Here is a 19,362-nt window from a genome sequence, read left to right on the forward strand (position 1 = left end):
AATCTCTCTTTTTCGGGGCCTTGATAGGATAATATCAGTTTGTACCTTTTATGAAATTTTAGAGATAGTTGAAAAGCTTTTAATGAAATTTCACGAAAATAGGCCCAGCAGCTTCTGAGATTATCGATAACGAACAGTCTGCCTTCGTATTAGTTCAGTTTAGGTAGGCCGAATAGCCTGAACATCATTATTCTGCGGTGTACGCTTTTTGTAACTCGCTTATGATTCTCAACCTGTTTCAGGCTTCGTTTAGCTGATGATGGAGCTACTGGATCATTTTTATTATAAACTTTGAAGAAGTTCGTGAACTGAGATTATATGAAAAGTCAGTCTAATAATAGAATTATCGAGTTCTTTGGCGAATTTTTTGAATTCTGACCGTTTTCCACCTTTTTAGGTGAAAATTAATGATTACAAAGTTTTTCACATAATCGTGTATACCTCGATATCGACCATTACTGACAATAGCGAAGTAGCAACATCTCACGCGTATTTCTATGCTGGAGACAGAGTCTTTGTATTTGTAATAACGTGTGCTCATTTTCACATATAATCTGAACCCTAAGAAGAAATCTCACAATTTCTCTGAGACGTGAGAAAAGTTGGGGATGAAATACAGAATATTTCCGGAATCACTTTGCGAACATTGCTAAAATGCTAAAATGTTATTGAATGAAAATTTGAAGCAATCACGGAGTAAAAGGTTTAGGGCTGATTGCTTAGGGTTGAAATCAACCTACCCCTGATCCGGAGAAGCCTTGACACGGTATTCACGCAAGCAAACCACGACGGTAAATATGATCTCCTCAAGGGGTTATATGCTTGGGGGTGGGGATGACAGCAGAAGCTCACCTGCCCGCGGTTCACCGAGGGAGGGTGAAATATCCCCTCCGCGGAATATGCGTATACCTACCGAGCAACCCACCTTCTTCTCTTCTCCAGGCCGTGGTGCTTACAGGAGGGGAGGATGTGGCGGTGAATGCGGCTGAGCCCGAGGGGGTAGAAGCCTCGGGTTTACGTCAGCCAGGGGAAGGTGGAATGAGCCCCGCCCGTCATAATCCAGGGGCGCCAATCCGGTGGCTTGGTTTTATTAGATCCATAAATCCATCATATCCATAGCGGGCCGTCAGCCCCGCGCGCCTATTGGCCGCGCTTATGACCAACCCTCCGCCCCGTGTTCCGGCAAGGAAGGTGCTGCGAGGGTTGCAGGCTGGCTGACGCAATGCGGACCTTTCTTCACCCCGCCTAGATATTAATATTGAATTTTTCCTTCTCAAATCGAGCCAAGCCGCGGAGAAACGAACATCGAATACCGGTTCCGGCGTTCACCAAGGATTCGACACCGCGCACCCTCCCCTCCCGGCAACCGTACGTCGCGCCTGCGCACCCTCCCTTCATCCCAGGGTGGACACGTCGCCGGACACAACACTGTCCATCGCCTCCCAACATCCATCCTGGAGTCCGGCTATTTCTTGCCGTTTTACGTCCAGAGATTCGAGCGCGCGTCTCCTGTTCCAGCAGTTACTCCGAAGTGTTCACTCTCGGAGGACTGTTGAAGTCACGGTGATATTTCCATTTTTGCAGGTGAACCAAGCGCGATGACCGTTACAGTCTCATCCGGGGGGAAAGGACTGGATAAGGAAGTGCGAGGAAGAACCTGGGCGTGTGTTTATTCAAAGTCCTGGAAGATGCGTAGGTACCTACTGCGGAGAGGGGTGCAGCTGCGAAAGTCCTGGATGACCCCGGCCTCCCCCTATCTTTCCGTCTTTCCTCCCCCTCTCGTCGTGCCACCCGCAGCTCGCTGGACCCGCAGAGAAACTGGAAGACCATCGGCTCCTTGACGGACGTGGGGATCAATATCTGCCAATACCATACTCTGGAACCTATATACGAACCCATTTCCACTACCAATGAAACGCAGCACCTACGTGTATTGCGTTATACGGCTATTCTTTCCTCCACGGTCTGCCTGCCCACCCTGCCTCGTCTTCGACCCAAGCCTCCTCGTCCGCCTCACCCTCCCGCACCACCCGGGCCTTCTATTGGCCATAAAATACCTTGCCAGTAAAAGGTGAAATTTACTAGTGAGAAGCGCCCAGAGAAACGCCTATACACCCACCCAGCACCGGCAACAATAACATTTCCAAATGGTGATCAATAATTCCCGGTATCAACGCGTCCTTCCAACCTCCGGTATAGGTCCGTTTAATCCACCTCGCTTCGCCGTTCATCTTCAAAATTTCATCGAGTTCTATTCGAGTCTTCCGAAACCACTCCAGACACTCGATTCGCGTAAGTCGGTTCAACCGATGGTGAAAAAAAAGCTTTCTGGAAAGTGAACTACCGTCCAAGTCCTTTACGAATACCATCAATCGGCAGATACTGCAACTGATCCTTTACTTTTGTTCCAATGGTACCACTCTAGATTCGTGTTTGACCTTCGTTCAACGGCCGAGAAACCTTCACCGAGGAAGAGAGATAGATAGAGTAATGGTAATGGTAATGGTAATGGCAAATGTATTTCTATCTCACAATCAGCCTCGATGACGCTTGTCGAGATAGTTAATACAATTTTCATTCTCCGAAGTATACTATGCAACATGGTGCCAATGTTTCCATCCATAAAACTTATTCTGGTTTTGAAGCTGTAATAGTTGGGGGAGTTGGAAATGTGCAAGTAGTATAAGCGCGTAGGTGGAGGGCGCTGTACAAGGTTCTTTGAGGGAGGTTTTTATGAATATGATAACGTCGGGGAGGCGTCCGATTGGTGGATCGAGCAACCAATAGTGTAGCTGCGCGATATAACTCCTCCGTGATATGACGTTATGATATCGCTCGAGTCGGTTGCTTATTATTGGTCGCTGTCCCTTCTCGACCCCTCGCGGTTTCATCCCCTCTCCGCGTCTTGCTCACCCCCTTACCTTACTCCCTCTCTCTCTCTCTCTCTTCTATTTCTCTCTTCGCCGCTCCGCATCCACCCCGACGCACATGCCGCTACACTGGGTAAAGCGGTGCCCCCGTTTCCGCCACCCCCCTCGTGTCCTCGATCCTCGCCCTCGCCCTCGTCCTCGCACTCCCCCCAGGACGCCAAATTATGAGGATCAATACGCGAGGAGGCTTCGCGACTGGCGCCGACGCCATTCGCCTCCTGGATAGCCGCGAGGACGGACCGCGTCAGAAAAGCTCTGTACCTCGATGGAACCTCCTTGCAGCGTTTCACTCAAGAGGATAGGATACCGAATAGGGTGTTTCGTTATTCACGAATAATACGATCGCGAGGGGATCGTTCAACACTGTCAATTTATCAGTTCGGTAAATCGAACAGACTGCATGACACCCGACAATTATTTCAACTCTATTTTCCACCTTCGTCATATGACAGGTATCACATGATAACTGAACACGGCAGCATCACTCAATACTGAAATGCAAAACTGTCATTCTCAGATGTCCTCATGTCCTGTTGATCTGGAAACAACGAACAATTACCTAGTGATTGTGTAATGAACTTTTAAGGGACAAGCTTATTGACATCAACCATCCTGGTGTTCCAAAATCAAAGATGTAAATGCGGTTTAGAGGACATAAAAGCTTTTGTCGACGGTACGCTGAGAATGAAAGTGAGCAGCTGGAGGCCATTCAATTCTCATCGCCAATTCATCCGACTGTCCATCGCTGGGAAGTGCGTGAGTCCGTGTTCTTTTATTTCATTCAACTGAGTGGTTGTCTCGTTGTTGCACTTATCACAGTGGTCACATTGACCGGCCAGTTGTTCGGACGTGAAATAAACGACACTATCTCTTGCGAGTAATTTTCACGCATTCCACAGCATCAGCGATTTCTAATCTCCAGATCACTGTACCTAACAAATACCTACCAGTGGCGTTCTCCCCTTGAAACTGCAGGTGAAACCATGATGAGTTATAATTTTTTTACTCATAACGATTCACCGTACCTTCAATATGAAACTCTACAGATTGCATGAAACTTTGAGCAACTCTTGCAGAAGCTGTGGTTCTGCAGTGGCAACACCATAGCCAGTGTTCCGGCAGAGATACCGTTTTCTGAGAAGATTTACGGTATCGCCATGTCGCCCAGTTGAATATAACAAAGCACCGAAGCCTGAACATAAAAATGTCATTCCCTGATTTAGTATTTGGGAAGTATACAAGGCGTTGTCTTATACGTGCGCTTTGGCAAAGTCGCTAACCAACATTAAGATCCTTCTTTCTCGACGCAAAGATATTTCTCAGCAGCGGACTAGCGTCTCTCTGGATGAATAATGATGGTCAGAATACCTAATTGAAAAAATTTATAAGCTGACTACCAAAACAGAAAGAGTAAAAAAGAGTCACTCTGCAGTTTGAGTCCAGTGCATTGGACAGCGGGGTTCTTTTGACCGAATCTCGACGTCCCCGAGGCTCCAAGGGAAATTCTTCGGCAGGGAGTAGCCTAGGAAAAGCTCGGTTGATCCAGAGTGGTACAGAGTCCGGCAGTTGGGTGGCTCGTACGAAAAAGTAGAGAGAGAATGAATTTTTTATAGGTAAAAACTCCATTAGAGAGAAACGCCGGTGTTTGTTATTGGTCATCCTCGGAAGACGGGGGGTACGTGTGTGGGAGGCGAGGCAAGGGGAGGTTGAAGTGTGTCCGGCGCAGCGGTGTCCATTGATCCGAAGGATACAGAATCCTCCTCTTGGGCTTCGCCTCCGCCATCATCCTGGTCACCATCCCCTGGAGATAGCCCCCCATCCCCCACACCAGACCCACAACTCCTCCACACGCACTCTGGCATCTACAATGTCCTCTCTCGCGAACGTCTCAAAGAAATCAATTACCCCGACAACACAGAATCCTCCCCTCCCCACCTTCTCCATCTAGTCACCTCCGTCCGCCCTCTAGCCTCTTCAAACCCTGCCTGACCCCTCCACACCAGCAACCTTCCACATATTTGTTTTATGGACGCATTCTGTGCACACACCTACCAAACCGTTTACGATACATCCGCACCTCCTCACGAGTCCTCGGGCTCTTTGTAAACTTGTGCATCGAAAAACGATACCGGAAACAAACAGTAATGAGAAACTTCCCAAAAATTGATTGTATCTATTGCGGTTGCATTTCGAAAACTAACTTTAATTTATGATGCGCTGTTCGAGATACTCCATCACTGCTTCATAGTTGCCAGGAAGGATTAATTTGAAACGGATTCAAAGCTTGATGAAAAAAAATTCTAGAGCTGGTACTATCAACGATAGGCTGAATCTAACACATCTGTCAAACAGGTCGTTAGAATTCGTATTATCATGTAGTTGGAGCTGACTAGGATCGGTGTCTAGCAATCCAGAAAAGGAAGTGGAATAGCAATTCTATTCCGGACACATACGATAAGTTGATTAGTGATAACGAGTCCAATGAACTACGCAATGAGACCTTTTTGAGCACAGTGAACAGAGCCGTAATGCCAATTCGAAGATGTCGTCAAGTACCCGGATAAGGAAATTGGAGACGCGTCTTCACCCTGGTTGTTGACGTCTTTTAGATCCTCGTTCCTGGCATCGTACCAGCAACAAGTTCGGGAAGTGGAGGAAATCCGTGCAGGCGAAACCGCGCGTACACGGAGAACTGAGCAATTCCCAAACCTCGAACTATGTGAACTTGAAAGACTATTCCCTTCTATATCTTGAGTGGAAATGAATGGCTCAACTTTTTCCGGACGAGTCGTTGCAGTTGGGGAGCGTACAGTACAGTGTGAGAACCATACGCTAAGCTTGAGATGATCCTGCAGTAAATTATGGGTTCATGGAAGAGCGAAAAGACTCGCTTCCCTGACAGTTGGACTCGGCCCGTCACCCCGAAGTCGGGACTGAGGTGGACGAGCCTCCCAAACCCCCGGTCACGGAACAGGGAAGAAATGGGACGCTACTGGACTGGACACATCGTCCACTACCTACTTTTATATCGTTCGGGAAATAATGGGATTCCCATCATGAAGTGGATTTCCCTTGGGAGCGGTGGACATCGATGCACGCGTCACGAGATCCTTTACCGTTCACTTTCCCTCTCGCTCGTTTCCTATATTTCTCTTTTTACCTCTGTCTCTCTCACTCTCTCACGTTCGGCCAATCTATCTTGCACCTATTATGATATATATCACATTCTTATTTGCCCAATTGAAACGCAATATTTATCATGAATATTGAGTTCTTTGAAATGAAAACTTATATTACTATAATAGTTACTTCATAGAATTAACTTATTGTAAATGCACTTTAAGTTCAAGGGTATCTACTTCGAAACATAATAAGAATTACTGTTTCGTTACAGTCGCGTTTGTTGAAACAATTGAGAATAATTCCTCACAGATATTTCCATGTATAAAGCTATATTATAATTAAAAAATGATGTGTCATCGTAAACATTAGCAGTTCTTCATTTAACTCATTTGGCCCGGCATCAATGGTGTGCGGTTAATTCACGATAACATACTTGTGGATTATTTTGGTGTTTCAATTCTCATGAGAGAAAATGAAAAGACAATCCACATCGCGACATTAAATAACTCATAATCATCTGCTTATTCCTATCAATGAAGAACTCAACAATACATCATTGAACTAATTCAGCCATTATCATTAAAATTTTATGAAACTGTGGAAGCTATAGTTTTTCATTTGAATTAAGAGAACCAGTTTTACCTAATGGCGTTTCAAAGTATACTGGTTCCCATAAAGATACCTGTAGTACTACGAAACTCCTATAACTCCAGAGAGAGGTTTTTTGATTTTTCAACCCTAAAATGGAACATTTGACTAATTATTCTTCTGGCAGTCCTTACTTGCTATTTTTACACGTTTTTTGAAGCACACCACTATAAAGAAGAATCGTTGATCATTTATCAACCCAATATCCCGTATGGGTCCTCAAGATTACATTGTTCTATTCATCTGTGGTTATCAATATTGTATTAATTTTACTTGTAGTACTGGCATGAAATTCCCTTGGATATTCAATTATCGATCAAACTCATGATAAAGCATTGACCCACTCAATTTCGTTCACTTACTATATTCTTCTTCCTTAACGTTTTCGCGCAATAAATGTAAATTCTAGTCGGTTAACTCTTTGAAAATTTCGCCTGGTCAAGACAATTACGCAAACGGTAGTGAATGTTTGGTTGCGGACCACCAGGCGTTAACGCAGCTCAATCGGACACCAACTCCATTTCCAATAAGTGCGTACAATTCTCGTACGCAGGCGTAGAAATCCGAGAGAAAAAGCATTCATGCATGCTCAACTACACACACCCAACTTCACATTCAAGATTCGAGGCAAACCGAATGAGCTTAGGTTAGGTTCAATTTTAAGCATTGAGTAAAATGTATTAGCCGTAAATTGAAGTGCCGTAAAAAACACGGAAACAGAGTATAAGGTCTGCAGCATTAGTATACCATCATCAGGCATGGCTGGGCTGCTCAAGTCATTTGCCAACCTACAAATATCCTGCAAATTTCTCCACCCTAGGTAAGTTGCGTACGAATTACTGGTGCGACTACGATTTATAGGTTACGTAGTGCCCGGTTAACCGCAAAGTTTCAAACATTATCATTTTCTCCCAGGGTTGAAGCCATCACAGTACCTTCAAGAGGCAGAAAACATTTAAACTATTGGCCAAGGAAACGCAATCCTATATGGTTGACAAAACAAACTCGCGTGGCAAGTATCGCATCTCTACCTAGTAATAAGTGATCCTGCTAGAATAGTTACGCAGGACGTAACACTGTATCCCAAGACGAGTCGTTCTCTTTATTTTCTCTCTTCTGCATATTCTCATCAAATTCATCGTTTGATTGAATCTTGTTCAATAGCAATACAATGAAAACCTTACCGCCGACAATGCCCGGTTCATCAAAGAAGTCGTTGATACCAAATATAGTAACTCTGAACTCAGTCTGGGTATCGCTGGGTCCTTACGTACATCGCCTCTCAAAGTTGAGCCAATTGAACCTAAAGCAGAATGGCAACCATCCTATCGACGCACTGGTGTCATTGCTAAAAAAATTGGAATCTATCCACTGTGGCTGAAAAATGGAAAAAGAGTTTTCACCACTCTTTTACAGGTAGAGTGTATGCTGCTTAAGTAAGAAGTTATCTTCAACACTACACAATTGTTACAGGTCTGGTGAACAAAAAAAAAAAATCCAAAGAAAATTTATGAAGATTCTGCATCTTACTATGTAGTTTCTCTTAAAGCTCAGTTTCCATGGAGTGAACTTATTTTCCAATCAGTACTTTTTACTAGAGTTCATTAACACCATGATTTGTAAGTTGTTAGTAAGTAAAAGGAAACATACTCGAGCACTTCATGACCCAATAGGATAGAAATCTTTCATTATTAAACTTGTTTTATTGTATCTTGTATCTTGTACATCCTCCATACTTCATCATTTTGAAAGTAATTGTTTAATTAGGCACTAATGAAAACTAGAGTTATAATATGTAGCAGAAATATTCCAATTCTATACTTCAGAATCGAATTGTGCAAAGTATTTTGTTGTTAACATAAAATTTTTAAAATGACATAATTATTGAACCCTTGACAATCTGATTATTCTCCAGGTGCTGGATAATCATGTGGTACGATACATACCGCCAGAAGACTACAAGCCAATACTGTTCAAGCGGAAGCACAAAAATAACCCTAGGCAGGAAAGATTAGGTTGCCTTGTGGTTGGTTCCGACAGCTGTGACCCTCAAAAGGTAAGAATTATTGCTGTATCTGTTTCACACATTTTATGAAAAATGTAAACATCTTTTAGGTGCCGATAACAAAACATTTTTCATTCATTACGTTTACAGTTCACCAAGGAATATTGCGGCCTCTTTACTGACTCCGGCGTTATGCCTAAGCGTGTATTAACTAGGTTCCGCGTCTCACCCGAAGCAGCGCTAGCACCTGGTACACCACTCGTTGCTGCACATTACAAGCCCGGACAAATTGTTGATATCAGAGGCAAGACGTAGGTGTTTTTATCGCTTTATCCATTTCAGATTCGACTAAACGTAAATCAGAATTAAAAGCATCTGCATTTTTTTTTTATCCAAACTCAGTATTTTGAATAACAAATATAGTTTTTCATGTTCGTGATTTATCTGTTCTAAGTATTGCAATATATAATGACTACTTAGTCTTTAATTTTAGGTTTTCTTCATTCATTAAATCTTCAGACCCTCACTCTTCATTATAATAAGTGTTTTAAAATTAGTAGCGAAATAACTTGTTTCTTTATTTTCACGTTTGGGCAGTATCGACCGTGGTTTTCAAGGAGTATGCAAACGGTGGGGATTCAAAGGTGGTCCAGCCTCGCATGGTGTGACAAAAACCCATAGAAGACCTGGAAATATTGGTGGTGGTGGTGAAAAGGGTCGCGTATGGCCCGGAACGAAAATGCCGGGTCACATGGGTAATCGTATGCGGATACACAAGGGTGCCAAGGTATGATCGTCATTGAATTTTGGATCATTTTTTTCAGCCGTCTCTGTAATGACATTCGAAATACAAAATTAACTGTTTTATTTATCCACAGATCCTTCGAATCAATACAAAATATAACGTATTATGGATTCATGGTATTTCTATTCCCGGTGAAACAAACTCATTCGTTTCCATATATGACACAATTTTGCCGCTGAGGAGGCTGAAAGAATCACCAAGTTTTCCAACTTATTTACCCACAGCGGACGAACCTTTACCAGAAGAATTGTTTTGCGATGAGTTGCATCCCTTTACAGAACCCACTATTCAATTCAGTGAAGAATCGTAATACGTGTATTTTATTATGTTAGGAAAATACAGATGATATCGACTGTCTTATGCAAATATTTTATATTCCAGTCTTGTCTACCAAATTTTTATTGCGTTTCCGAAACTTAAAAATAACCTTACTATACGCAACCCGCATAATTTTCTCATGCTTGGCTTCGGAACATGCTAATGGATACCGAGAGGTAGTGCCACTGACAAGGGGTGGCGATTCGATGAACTACTTTTACCGAGCGCACAGAGAAGCCGCGAGACCTGGGGATCACTATAAATGTGTTCTGTATCAATCGCTGCTTTCCGGATGCTAAATACGGCAGAGCATTGATCGCTTACCGACGATACACCTCGAAAGTTAGTTCCAAAAAGCCGTTTCGGATCAGAGAGAGTTACAAAATCTAGATGAGAAAAAACGCAGCGTGTGAAAAGATGGTGTTCACGGTGTAATGTGTATTCAGTATTGGGAGCGACATAACCTAAAGATTGCATTGGAACTTTGAAAATCGACTGGTGTAATTTCATTTTAAGTTCTCATTGGTAGAATAACGCTCGAGAGTCTCTGTGGGTCTGAAAAAATTGCACTTATTTAATAATCTACGAACATCTTCTGAGATTACGATAAATCAATTCTTTCACAATGCCGATAAAATATATTGGTAGAACAACAGATTTCAAAGGTAAATCGCTATGGGAGATTGTTGGAAATTTGAAGAACGGTGGCATTGGACGTATCGTTGCCAGACAAATGTTTGAAAGATACCCTGAGCCCTCTTTCATAAAAATTCTCAAAGTCGAAGCACTGCCCTACGAGGTAAGCAATGACTGAAAACTATGAACCAACTTAACTTAATCCTATCAGCACAATATTTTTTGGACAGACTTAAGTTTTTACAGATCATTTTTGACCTCTCTTACTTGCACAGGAACCTCGCAAGGTCAGCGTCTTGGTGGAACGAACGTTTCGTGGAGTTAAATTTGACAGACCTGTTCTCATAAGAGCGGCATCTTACAAATCAGACTACCAATTGATTCCCAAAGATCAGGAGGCCGCGTACTGTAAGGTTGAAAAACCTAGAACGATGTCAATTTTGGCACGGACATGTGACTATCCACCACTCTACAAAGAGATGCTAATCCGCAAAATGAAAGCTAAAGGAACTCCAATAACAGAAGAACTGAAGCTTGAAATTCAACACACAACCTCTACTAATAAGTTTGCAAGGGTCGCTGAAGAGGGAGAAACTCCAACAGTCAACATGACTATAGACATTGGGCCAACATGCTCGCCACGGCTCTATGAAAATGTAAAACAGTAGCTTAGATTGTGAAAATTTTGTTTGTTATTAAGTCACTAGTTGTAAATAAACGCTCGACTAACGTGCGAGTATGAAGTTTTTTATTGCTCGTGCGTATTTCTTCTGTTAAAATATATTAATTTAAATGCATTGTACACGATATTACTTCACAACGAATTGCGACAGTATTATTTTGTAATTTTTTGGTGCCATTGTGATCTGTAACGTTGACAAGGTTCAGCGTTTCTCTCGCGCTTTCGTTTTTCCAAAAGTTCCGAATCTAATAATGATATTACAGTCGACTGCGTGTTAAACGAAAATTTCAAACGTTACCAAAAAAATCAATAGACAACTTACAAGTTATGCCCAAATCTGCCGCTTCTTGTTCAGCCTCTGCAATAATTGCCTGCAAATAATTAATAGCAATTAAATTCGAATTTTAACTCAGCCCATAAATGTAAATTTTAAAATGCCTAAAAATTTGGAAACTCTCCTGGTAATATTTTTCTGAAACCAGAATCTCTCCAAGAAAGTCCTAAGACGCTGTTTTAAAGTTAGTCAGAGATTTTACAAAAGCGGTTACGCTTTTGAATATGTTTAAACGATGATGATCTTCTCTTAAATAATTATTCCGACAGAAAACACCGAAAAAAAATCATAATTATCTTTTTCCTTTCTCAGAATTGCTGAAAAGTCTGGTTTTCCAAGTTTTTATAAACGAAATTTCCCATGGCTGGCAGTACCTTCCAAAATAGACGCATTTCTTGCACATCTTCCTGTTTTCTCACCAGCCAACCCCGGACCCATTTTTGAATAATCAGAGCGCCATCTTCTTGTGTCCACAGCCAAGATTTCGGGAAAATCGGCCTTGGACTGTTCATTATACATATATACATTTCAAACCTGATCACGAATCGAGTATCTGATCTCCAATGACATACTGTGTACGTAGTAACCATGGTATATTTAAGTTCTATAGTAAATTTGAATGTGAAACAGTAAATTTAAATTTGATTTTTTGATGAACCATTGAACAGATTTTTCTTAGGTTTTTCAATAAGTTTTACCGTGTAAAATACCGTCAAACACGAAACGCTGGCCCTATCTTACCCCCAACCCTACTGGCTGGTTTCTAGCACAACTGGGTTCCCAATTCTTTCCGTAGTACAGTTAAATTGTAATTCATGTTGTTAGGTGGTTTGTAAAATGAATTAAGCAATGATCACGCCATTATTACGTCGTCACTAACTTTGACTTTAACCAGAGTCTAAAGGGTGGAATACTGAAAACCTCCAACCAATTCTGCAATCTTCTAGGATGACGAGGATTACTGTTCCACAAAATTTCAGCGAGAAAGTCAAGTCCGTTGAATCGACATTTTTGAATCTGAAATTCAAAGCAAACATCATCGCATTTCTTGTGCAATAAACACAAATAAGCATCTGCATTGTAGTTGAAAAAAAGAAAGTCAAACCTCAGCCCTTGACTCACACAAAGAGCGTCCCACTCCTGAGCTTGCATCAGCATCGTTCTCATCGCCGGAAGCAGAAGAGGAAATATTTTCTGGTCGAGAAAATCGGCAGGACTATCCTGCGGCTTGCCTGCTGGTTCCGAAGCATTTCTCTCCTTAATCCACTCCCTGTAAGGTGCAGTTTTCTCTTCTGATTGTCGCAGTATGCTTTCCCAGAGTGAAACGTTCACCACTTCGACCTCGTCGTCGCTGTCCAGACTGGAGTCCTTACTGCTCTTGGAGTCGAATCCGCACGGGTTCGGACCGCAGATGCATTCTTTGTCACCCTCTTCATCTTCATCGCAAGAAAGACTCCTGAGTTCTGCGGGCGAAGGATTGAAAAAACTAAATAATTGGCTGTTCTGACACATGATAACCGTTTCATCAGATTACTGCACTATTGCTAAATACTATGAAGATTGTAGCAGTTGAAAAAATCGATTTAAAGCTGTCGCTCAATTTTCAAACATGTTTTGTTCCCCGTAAAAATGTACATTATACACACCCGTTTGATATATTGACCATCTTGCGTATCAAAATTCTTGGAAATATTGAAGCTGCTCTAAATAGGCTTCGCCAAATGTGCCCATCACACTAAGTTGCTAAGTGATGAAGAGGAAAAATATCGAACGGACCAGGATGGAAAAATAACATCATATTTCAACGCTATGAATGCCAGCATACGTGTGACACAAATTCCAACTGAAAACCATACAAGCTTTTAAATGCAGAGCTGCCAAAATTCTTGTCCGAAGTTAAGAGCTCAAGCTAGCGCAGCCTCCAGTTCCGTGAACGCCGAGGAGGCAGAAAGTACGTGTTTCAAAGCTAGGTACTTCGTTCAGTATAACACTCTACCTTACTTCAGAACCACATCTTGATGGAGCTCAAAAAGATGCGGTAAAAGGAATAATAAACAATCGCCGAAGTCCGTCGCAGAGTCAGAAATCAGTGCAAATCGCGGGAGTCGCCGCAGTCCAGAAAACAGACTCACAGAGCACCAAGAGTAGCGATAAGTCAGTGCCAATCGTCGGGGTCACTGCAGTCCAGGAAACAGACTCACGGAGCACCAAAAGTAGCACCAAGTCGGATTCGAGGAGTCAGGAGAACCGTAGCCCCGTTCAACAGATTCCTCAAGTATCTGAACGGTCGTCAAAAAACAGCGAAATGTCTTCCAGAGACCGAGCTTCGCCTTCCGCAGCAGCTCAGGGTGCTCAATGGGATCCAAATTCACACGATCCATGTCCTCCGACTTGTCCCATGGCCATGGCTAGAGGTAAGCCTTTCATTTCCATCCGAGCTTGGGAGCTTTCGATTTGATGAAAGATTGACATTTAACAATAAGTTTAAATTCAGAACGAGCGGCAAAAAAGGCTCAGATGCGACAAGAAAGATTGGACGATTATTTGCTGAACAAGGGCTTCAGCTACTTCGATGATCTCTGTACCTGCACCTCGATTTGCGTTTATAATCAACTAAGAAGAGACAAGTTCGTAATTGACGTATTAAAGGCCGCGTGCTTGTTTGGCCTCGGTATTAAGCTCTGTGAAGAATTGGATGCCTGGAATGCAATCGAATAATCGTTGCAATGAACGTACGATAAAATGTTCGTGCAACGAAAATAAAACAAAAATTCGGATAGGGAAAAAGGGCGAGAAAAACGTAACTCAAAAAACTAAAAGGAATCGAACAATTCAATACTTAATGCAATGTTATTAATTATGTTGACAATTTTTTGTTACACATATCCACAATTCACAAACAATTAGCACCAAGAATAAAAATAGTCATTCTAATTTACGGTTAGTCAATTAAATTAAAGCGGGGATCTTATGTCGCAGCGAGTGAATTCCCATCATCATCTGTACTTCAACCTATACTAGAAAGATGAAAATACAGCCTCAGTGCGATTGCGAATGCATTTTATCAGAATTTTCTATAAAAGTGTCCATAACTCAGTCTGCTACCACAATTTGCGGTAAAAATGATACTTATTTCCTTGTCACCGATCTCTGCTTCAGCAACGTCTTGACAACACAGAGCAAGCCAACGCTGATCACAAGAACGAAGATGGTCAAGACGTAGGGTACGATCAGCTGAGCATCGTCCGGTCTATAAGTTCTCGAATCGTTTTCCGGTGCTCTTTTGACTACCTTGAAAGCAATGTCACTCTGCCAGTCAGTGACATTGGCTTTGGCGTCCGTGTCGAGGCCAGTCGGACTCCTTGCTCGTCTTGTATGCTCCTTCGGACAGTTGAGACTGCAGTCCTCGCCCTCAAGACATCCCATCACCTTGACGCTGACTACCATTTCGTCGGTCTCTTTCATGTTCTCGAACATGAATGCCTGAAAGACCAGGTAGCTCTCGAGCGGTGCCACCCTGTACTGACCGCTCGGTGATATTTCGGGAATCTCAGGATTGCGGCAACCCTCAGCATCCAGGATCCACAAACTGTTCATCACTCTCTGCTGCTGACGGGCCTCGATGTACTGAACGCTAACCTCGCCGATCCTCGAGTATTTCCACCCTGAAATTATTTCATCAAGTGTTAATTAACCCGTCTTCGATCACGGAATGCACACAAGTCACGGATACATTGACCTACCGTCACCATCCCTGACCAAAGCTCGCAGCAGGATTTCTTCCCCAAGAACCACAGTTCCACCAGGCAGTATCTTGACGTCGAAAACGTTCTCGGAGTTGTAGGATTTCCGAAACAAACCGATGTCGGTCTGGAATGCATTCTTCAGACCCCCGGCAGCAACTCTCGGCGCCATTCTCGCAGCTCTGGAATGAACAAGTATTCAACAGTTCAATTGGTGACTGGAATTCAAGGTACAGGCTTTCGGACAAAGAGGATTGACGCTCACGTGTTCAAGGTCTTGACGTTGATCTGCGTTGTGTGCGAGGCGGTTTTATCCTGAGTCTTGCATTGGAGGGTGATCGTAGTGTCGTCCTTCAACCTGAGCCCAGAGATCGTTGGAAAGCGAACGGTCAAGCAAAAGAAGGTTCCCAAATCGGTCGAGCAGTCGGTTACGCCACAGTTCCAGAAATTCTCCTTCTCAAACCTGAGCCGATATTCACCCTTGACCTTAACGATCTTGCAGACATCGTTACTGATAGCGTCTATCAGAGGATGATCGGTATCCTTGAGTGCGGTCAAAGACGCCCGAAAGTACAAGTCCTGGCCCGAATAGTGGCAGGACATGTCGTTCACCTTTATCGCCTCCGAAATCCTTGCGCCAGCGCCGAGCTTCAGGGTACTCTTAAAGTTCGATCTCTGACCGATCCTACCAGCGTAAGGATGCAAAAAGTAGCGCCCTTCTCTGGCAACGTCTTCCCGTGGTGTCTGAAGATCGGTTCTCGTCGTTGGCCAAGTCGTGCTCAAATCGATGCTGGTCACACTGTCGATAATGACCGGTGGCGTGGCCAAAGCCCGATTATCGACGACTTCCGGGAGCAAAGGGTCGCCCACTGGTTTGGGGGGAAGATAAACGGGGGCGTTTTCTCGCGAGGTGTTTGCCACTCGACGAAAATTTATCAGCACTGGTTCCTGGGGGGCGGTCTTTCCGTGCTCTGAAGTTCCGAGGCTGCAGCGCGCTGTCAATTCGAGGCAGAAGAGCGCGATGGCGAACCGCATCGCGAATATCTGAGCGGAAATTGACGCCGAAGGGACAGTAAAAGCTCCGAGACGACTGATCGATCTTTCGTTCGAAATTTTGCTTTTATAGCACCGTAGATGTCGAAGAGAAACCCGACGAGGTCATGAGCCCCCATTGTTGGTTCGGCGCGTTTCTGATCATGTACCCGCCGAAGACAAACGCCCAATATGACACAAAGTCCATTATATTAAAGAGGTACAGACACGTCGAAGAAGTGCAGACAGTCACGCAACCCTCATTCGTTATTCGAACGGCGATCCCGACGAATTAGCATAAACAAGCAGAGTGTGATATCCTCGTTTTAACACCCGAACTGCAGGCTATTACTGGCCCAAAACCCATTAGCATTAGCGGCCGGCATTAATCCGTTATGCTTATAACCCGATGCCCCAAAAACGGTGTGTATAAATCGCACTGCTGCTGTTCTTGTGCACTGATTTAAGCCGAAGGATGACGCCTAATTGACGCCTGGTCTCTGGATCAGTGAGTGTCCGTCTTATCGTTCGTACAAGCGACAGCTTCGTCCGACCTTTCACGGTTGACACACATTGGTCATAACTTCATGTATCGTGTACCAAGTTCTCGAATTTGAAACCCTCAGCTGCAGGTTCAGAGAATTAAGGATCCCTCTTCGGTTTCAGGATGATACGCTGCGAAGCGAAGCGGCATGTGAGAGAACAGAAATTACACTACCTGCAGGTTATTAATAACCGGTAGTCACTTGCTTCATTAATTGCGTTTTCATGCTAAGCCGCTCATCGACTCCTCTCGAAGAATATTTATCGCTATCGCAAGATTATTTACTTTCACCTCGTTTAAACCCGCGAAGACGTTTCGTGCAGAGTAACTGGACCGCAAAATATCGGTTTCGAAATGCTTGAGGAGAACCGTGGAACGATAAAAGACCATTCTGAGAATACTTTAGTGAGTTTAACATACCGTACATGATATTGAATCTCGTGCCAATTTCAATTCGGGATTCAGGCACTCAGAGGTCGACGATTATTTCACAAGTTTTCTCGTAGCGCATCTAATTTATGTACCTGAAAAAAAATCCAGCAAGAACTTGGGACGTTTTTGGCGACGGTCAAGGTCCACAGAACGCCATGCGGAAAATGCAGGTGGCTAGATGTTTGCAGGAAATGCAGAGAACTTGTGTTCCGCTTAGCTTAGCTTGGCGGGCGTTCGCCATTAATTTTATCTATGGTCCGTAACAGACTGAACCACGACGCTACAGTAACGGATAATTATATCATTAATCTCGAACTTCATCATTCCCTCAAATTACCGCGATACGTATAACGCGGCGAAAGGTAAATCAAAGAAACTAACCCAACAATGGAAAGGAATATGGTACGCATATCACGATTCACGCATATCACTCTGAAGTGCCTTTCAATGGTCACGTGATACATGCATTGGGTGAATAATTATATTTTCAAATAAAACGAGCAATTTTTTGCTGTCTCTATATTAATTTGAAACTCTTTCTTTTTTTTTTTGATGATACGTCCGACCGTTTGAATTTTCTTTTCAATGATTGGACCCTCTTGAGTTAATGAAAAATACATTTAATGGGATAGTCAATGGAAATCATAGCATTGTCGAATATATGATTGAATTCTGTGGATATATTCATAATTAGTGTGATTGTTAGGTGTGAGACTTGTCGGTATCTTATACCAAGACGATATTTCCGTAACGGTTATATGGTGTATTATTAATAAATGGATTCAGTATGCGAGTAGAATGTAACGTAATTACTGCTGATCAACGCGGGGGAGTAATTAAACTCGCCATTATATGCGAGCGGGTAAATTATATACATAATAAAATTGCTGACCGGTGCATACGAGGCTTACAGCAGCCGGTTTTTTATCCCATCCGCGACCAACCATCGTTTCCGTTACCTGCAGGTATAACAGCAACCGTGATACTACTTGCGGATAAACGAATCGGGAATTCCGTTTTCGTTGCATTTGCGAAAAAGCTCAACGCACGCGTTGTACGTAAGTATAATACATATTATATACATACGTATTGCTAAATTACAGAGTCCGTCAGGAAAATGATTTGTGCACGAAGAAAGTAAAGTAAAACCGTGTGGCGGAGAAAGAGAAAAATAAAAAACGAAAATTGACAGTGTAAAGCAAAACGAGACAAAAAGAAAAGGCGTCAAAGAAGACGCTGTTAAAGCTGCCTCGTCGACTATAACGGAAACTCCGTGTATCTACCTTCGTCCTCCATTTATAAAATTGGCAACGCTGTCAAGCGATGCACTTACTACCGGGCTTGAAAAAATTTTAGTCGGAAAAAATTGCAATTGCATAAGAGACCGACAGTCCTGAGGGAAATATACAAGGTGAACATAATAATAGTCAAATTATACAAAAATTCTCTGTCAACTTGGCCAGGATCATTGCCTGAGAGAAATTACTGTACAAAAGATCATCGAGTGCAAATTGTTGCAAATTTTCGAGCGTTGCAATCACGTGTATGTTGAAAATCAATTTTCCTGCAAAAGCTAGAACGTTATTTCAGTTACTGGCCAATCAAAACGCGACACCCGGTGTGTGCAAAGGAGTGCGATGTAGATCCTTGAGGATTTGAAATTCCGCGTGCAACAGGATGATCGAGTATATCACGCGGACAGTGCGCGTATCTAACAGCAGTCTGTTATTCATTGCTTTGCATCTTCGCCACTTTCCGGGTAGAATATTAGTGTTCCGTTATATTTCGTTTTGCCGTCATGCCATGCCTTTGCGGTGGTCCGATATGCAGGTATGCGTACCTTCTACACACGCATTCTTATACGCGTCAAGTAGTTGATTGATCAACACCTGGTACGACTTGCCGACACGGCGCTCGTAAATCCGATCGACGATCATCGCCAATCCAAAAACCGGCTTCACTCGTCAAGTCTTCACACTTCAAGATTCTAATCTGCCTCTCAGGTGCTCGAGATCTCTCAATGTTGAGCGTGCGTGCCAGTTTAATTTCGCAAAACGTATACGCGAACCGAAATTTATTTTTAAATGGACCATTATCAGAATTCTCATCCACCGGTTCTTTCCTTGTCGA

The 19,362-nt window shown here is 43.2% G+C and overlaps 4 protein-coding genes across 4 annotated transcripts; 2 read left to right on the plus strand and 2 right to left on the minus strand.

Moving 5' to 3' along the window:
* Window positions 1–7,301: 7,301 nt before the first annotated feature.
* LOC107225881 (39S ribosomal protein L3, mitochondrial) lies at window positions 7,302–9,879 on the plus strand. Its single transcript, XM_015666486.2, has 7 exons — window positions 7,302–7,521; window positions 7,617–7,713; window positions 7,866–8,117; window positions 8,617–8,757; window positions 8,857–9,017; window positions 9,304–9,493; window positions 9,585–9,879. The coding sequence occupies exons 1-7, from the start codon at window positions 7,460–7,462 to the stop codon at window positions 9,819–9,821; spliced, it is 1,140 nt and encodes a 379-aa protein (XP_015521972.1). The 5' UTR covers window positions 7,302–7,459; the 3' UTR covers window positions 9,822–9,879.
* A 169-nt stretch (window positions 9,880–10,048) lies between these two features.
* Window positions 10,049–11,216, plus strand: LOC107225866. The gene is made up of 2 exons (XM_015666462.2): window positions 10,049–10,628; window positions 10,741–11,216. Exons 1-2 carry the CDS (start codon window positions 10,455–10,457, stop codon window positions 11,131–11,133), a joined length of 567 nt encoding a protein of 188 aa, XP_015521948.1. The 5' UTR covers window positions 10,049–10,454; the 3' UTR covers window positions 11,134–11,216.
* Window positions 11,217–11,743: 527 nt separating this feature from the next.
* Window positions 11,744–12,993, minus strand: LOC107225867 (IQ domain-containing protein K-like). Its single transcript, XM_015666463.2, has 3 exons — window positions 12,604–12,993; window positions 12,362–12,498; window positions 11,744–11,985 (listed from the first exon to the last, which is right to left on the minus strand). Exons 1-3 carry the CDS (start codon window positions 12,991–12,993, stop codon window positions 11,790–11,792), a joined length of 723 nt encoding a protein of 240 aa, XP_015521949.1. The 3' UTR covers window positions 11,744–11,789.
* A 1,391-nt stretch (window positions 12,994–14,384) lies between these two features.
* Window positions 14,385–16,305, minus strand: LOC124292738. The gene is made up of 3 exons (XM_046730456.1): window positions 15,490–16,305; window positions 15,225–15,406; window positions 14,385–15,146 (listed from the first exon to the last, which is right to left on the minus strand). The coding sequence occupies exons 1-3, from the start codon at window positions 16,257–16,259 to the stop codon at window positions 14,611–14,613; spliced, it is 1,488 nt and encodes a 495-aa protein (XP_046586412.1). The 5' UTR covers window positions 16,260–16,305; the 3' UTR covers window positions 14,385–14,610.
* Window positions 16,306–19,362: the final 3,057 nt, after the last annotated feature.

The sequence above is a fragment of the Neodiprion lecontei genome, chromosome 2, assembly GCF_021901455.1.
Source record: "Neodiprion lecontei isolate iyNeoLeco1 chromosome 2, iyNeoLeco1.1, whole genome shotgun sequence".
NCBI lineage: Eukaryota > Metazoa > Arthropoda > Insecta > Hymenoptera > Diprionidae > Neodiprion > Neodiprion lecontei.

Coding starts and splice junctions, on each gene's coding strand:
- LOC107225881 (XM_015666486.2), top strand. CDS start 7,460: ATGGCTGGGCTGCTCAAGTCATTTGCCAACCTACAAATATCCTGCAAA. Junction 7,522..7,616: donor TGCAAATTTCTCCACCCTAG/GTAAGTTGCGTA, acceptor ATTTTCTCCCAG/GGTTGAAGCCATCACAGTAC. Junction 9,494..9,584: donor GGATACACAAGGGTGCCAAG/GTATGATCGTCA, acceptor ATTTATCCACAG/ATCCTTCGAATCAATACAAA.
- LOC107225866 (XM_015666462.2), top strand. CDS start 10,455: ATGCCGATAAAATATATTGGTAGAACAACAGATTTCAAAGGTAAATCG. Junction 10,629..10,740: donor TCGAAGCACTGCCCTACGAG/GTAAGCAATGAC, acceptor TTACTTGCACAG/GAACCTCGCAAGGTCAGCGT.
- LOC107225867 (XM_015666463.2), bottom strand. CDS start 12,993: ATGTGTCAGAACAGCCAATTATTTAGTTTTTTCAATCCTTCGCCCGCA. Junction 12,499..12,603: donor AGGAGTGGGACGCTCTTTGT/GTGAGTCAAGGG, acceptor TTTGAATTTCAG/ATTCAAAAATGTCGATTCAA. Junction 11,986..12,361: donor AGACTCTGGTTAAAGTCAAA/GTTAGTGACGAC, acceptor TATAATGAACAG/TCCAAGGCCGATTTTCCCGA.
- LOC124292738 (XM_046730456.1), bottom strand. CDS start 16,259: ATGCGGTTCGCCATCGCGCTCTTCTGCCTCGAATTGACAGCGCGCTGC. Junction 15,407..15,489: donor AACGTCAAGACCTTGAACAC/GTGAGCGTCAAT, acceptor TGTTCATTCCAG/AGCTGCGAGAATGGCGCCGA. Junction 15,147..15,224: donor TTTGGTCAGGGATGGTGACG/GTAGGTCAATGT, acceptor AAATAATTTCAG/GGTGGAAATACTCGAGGATC.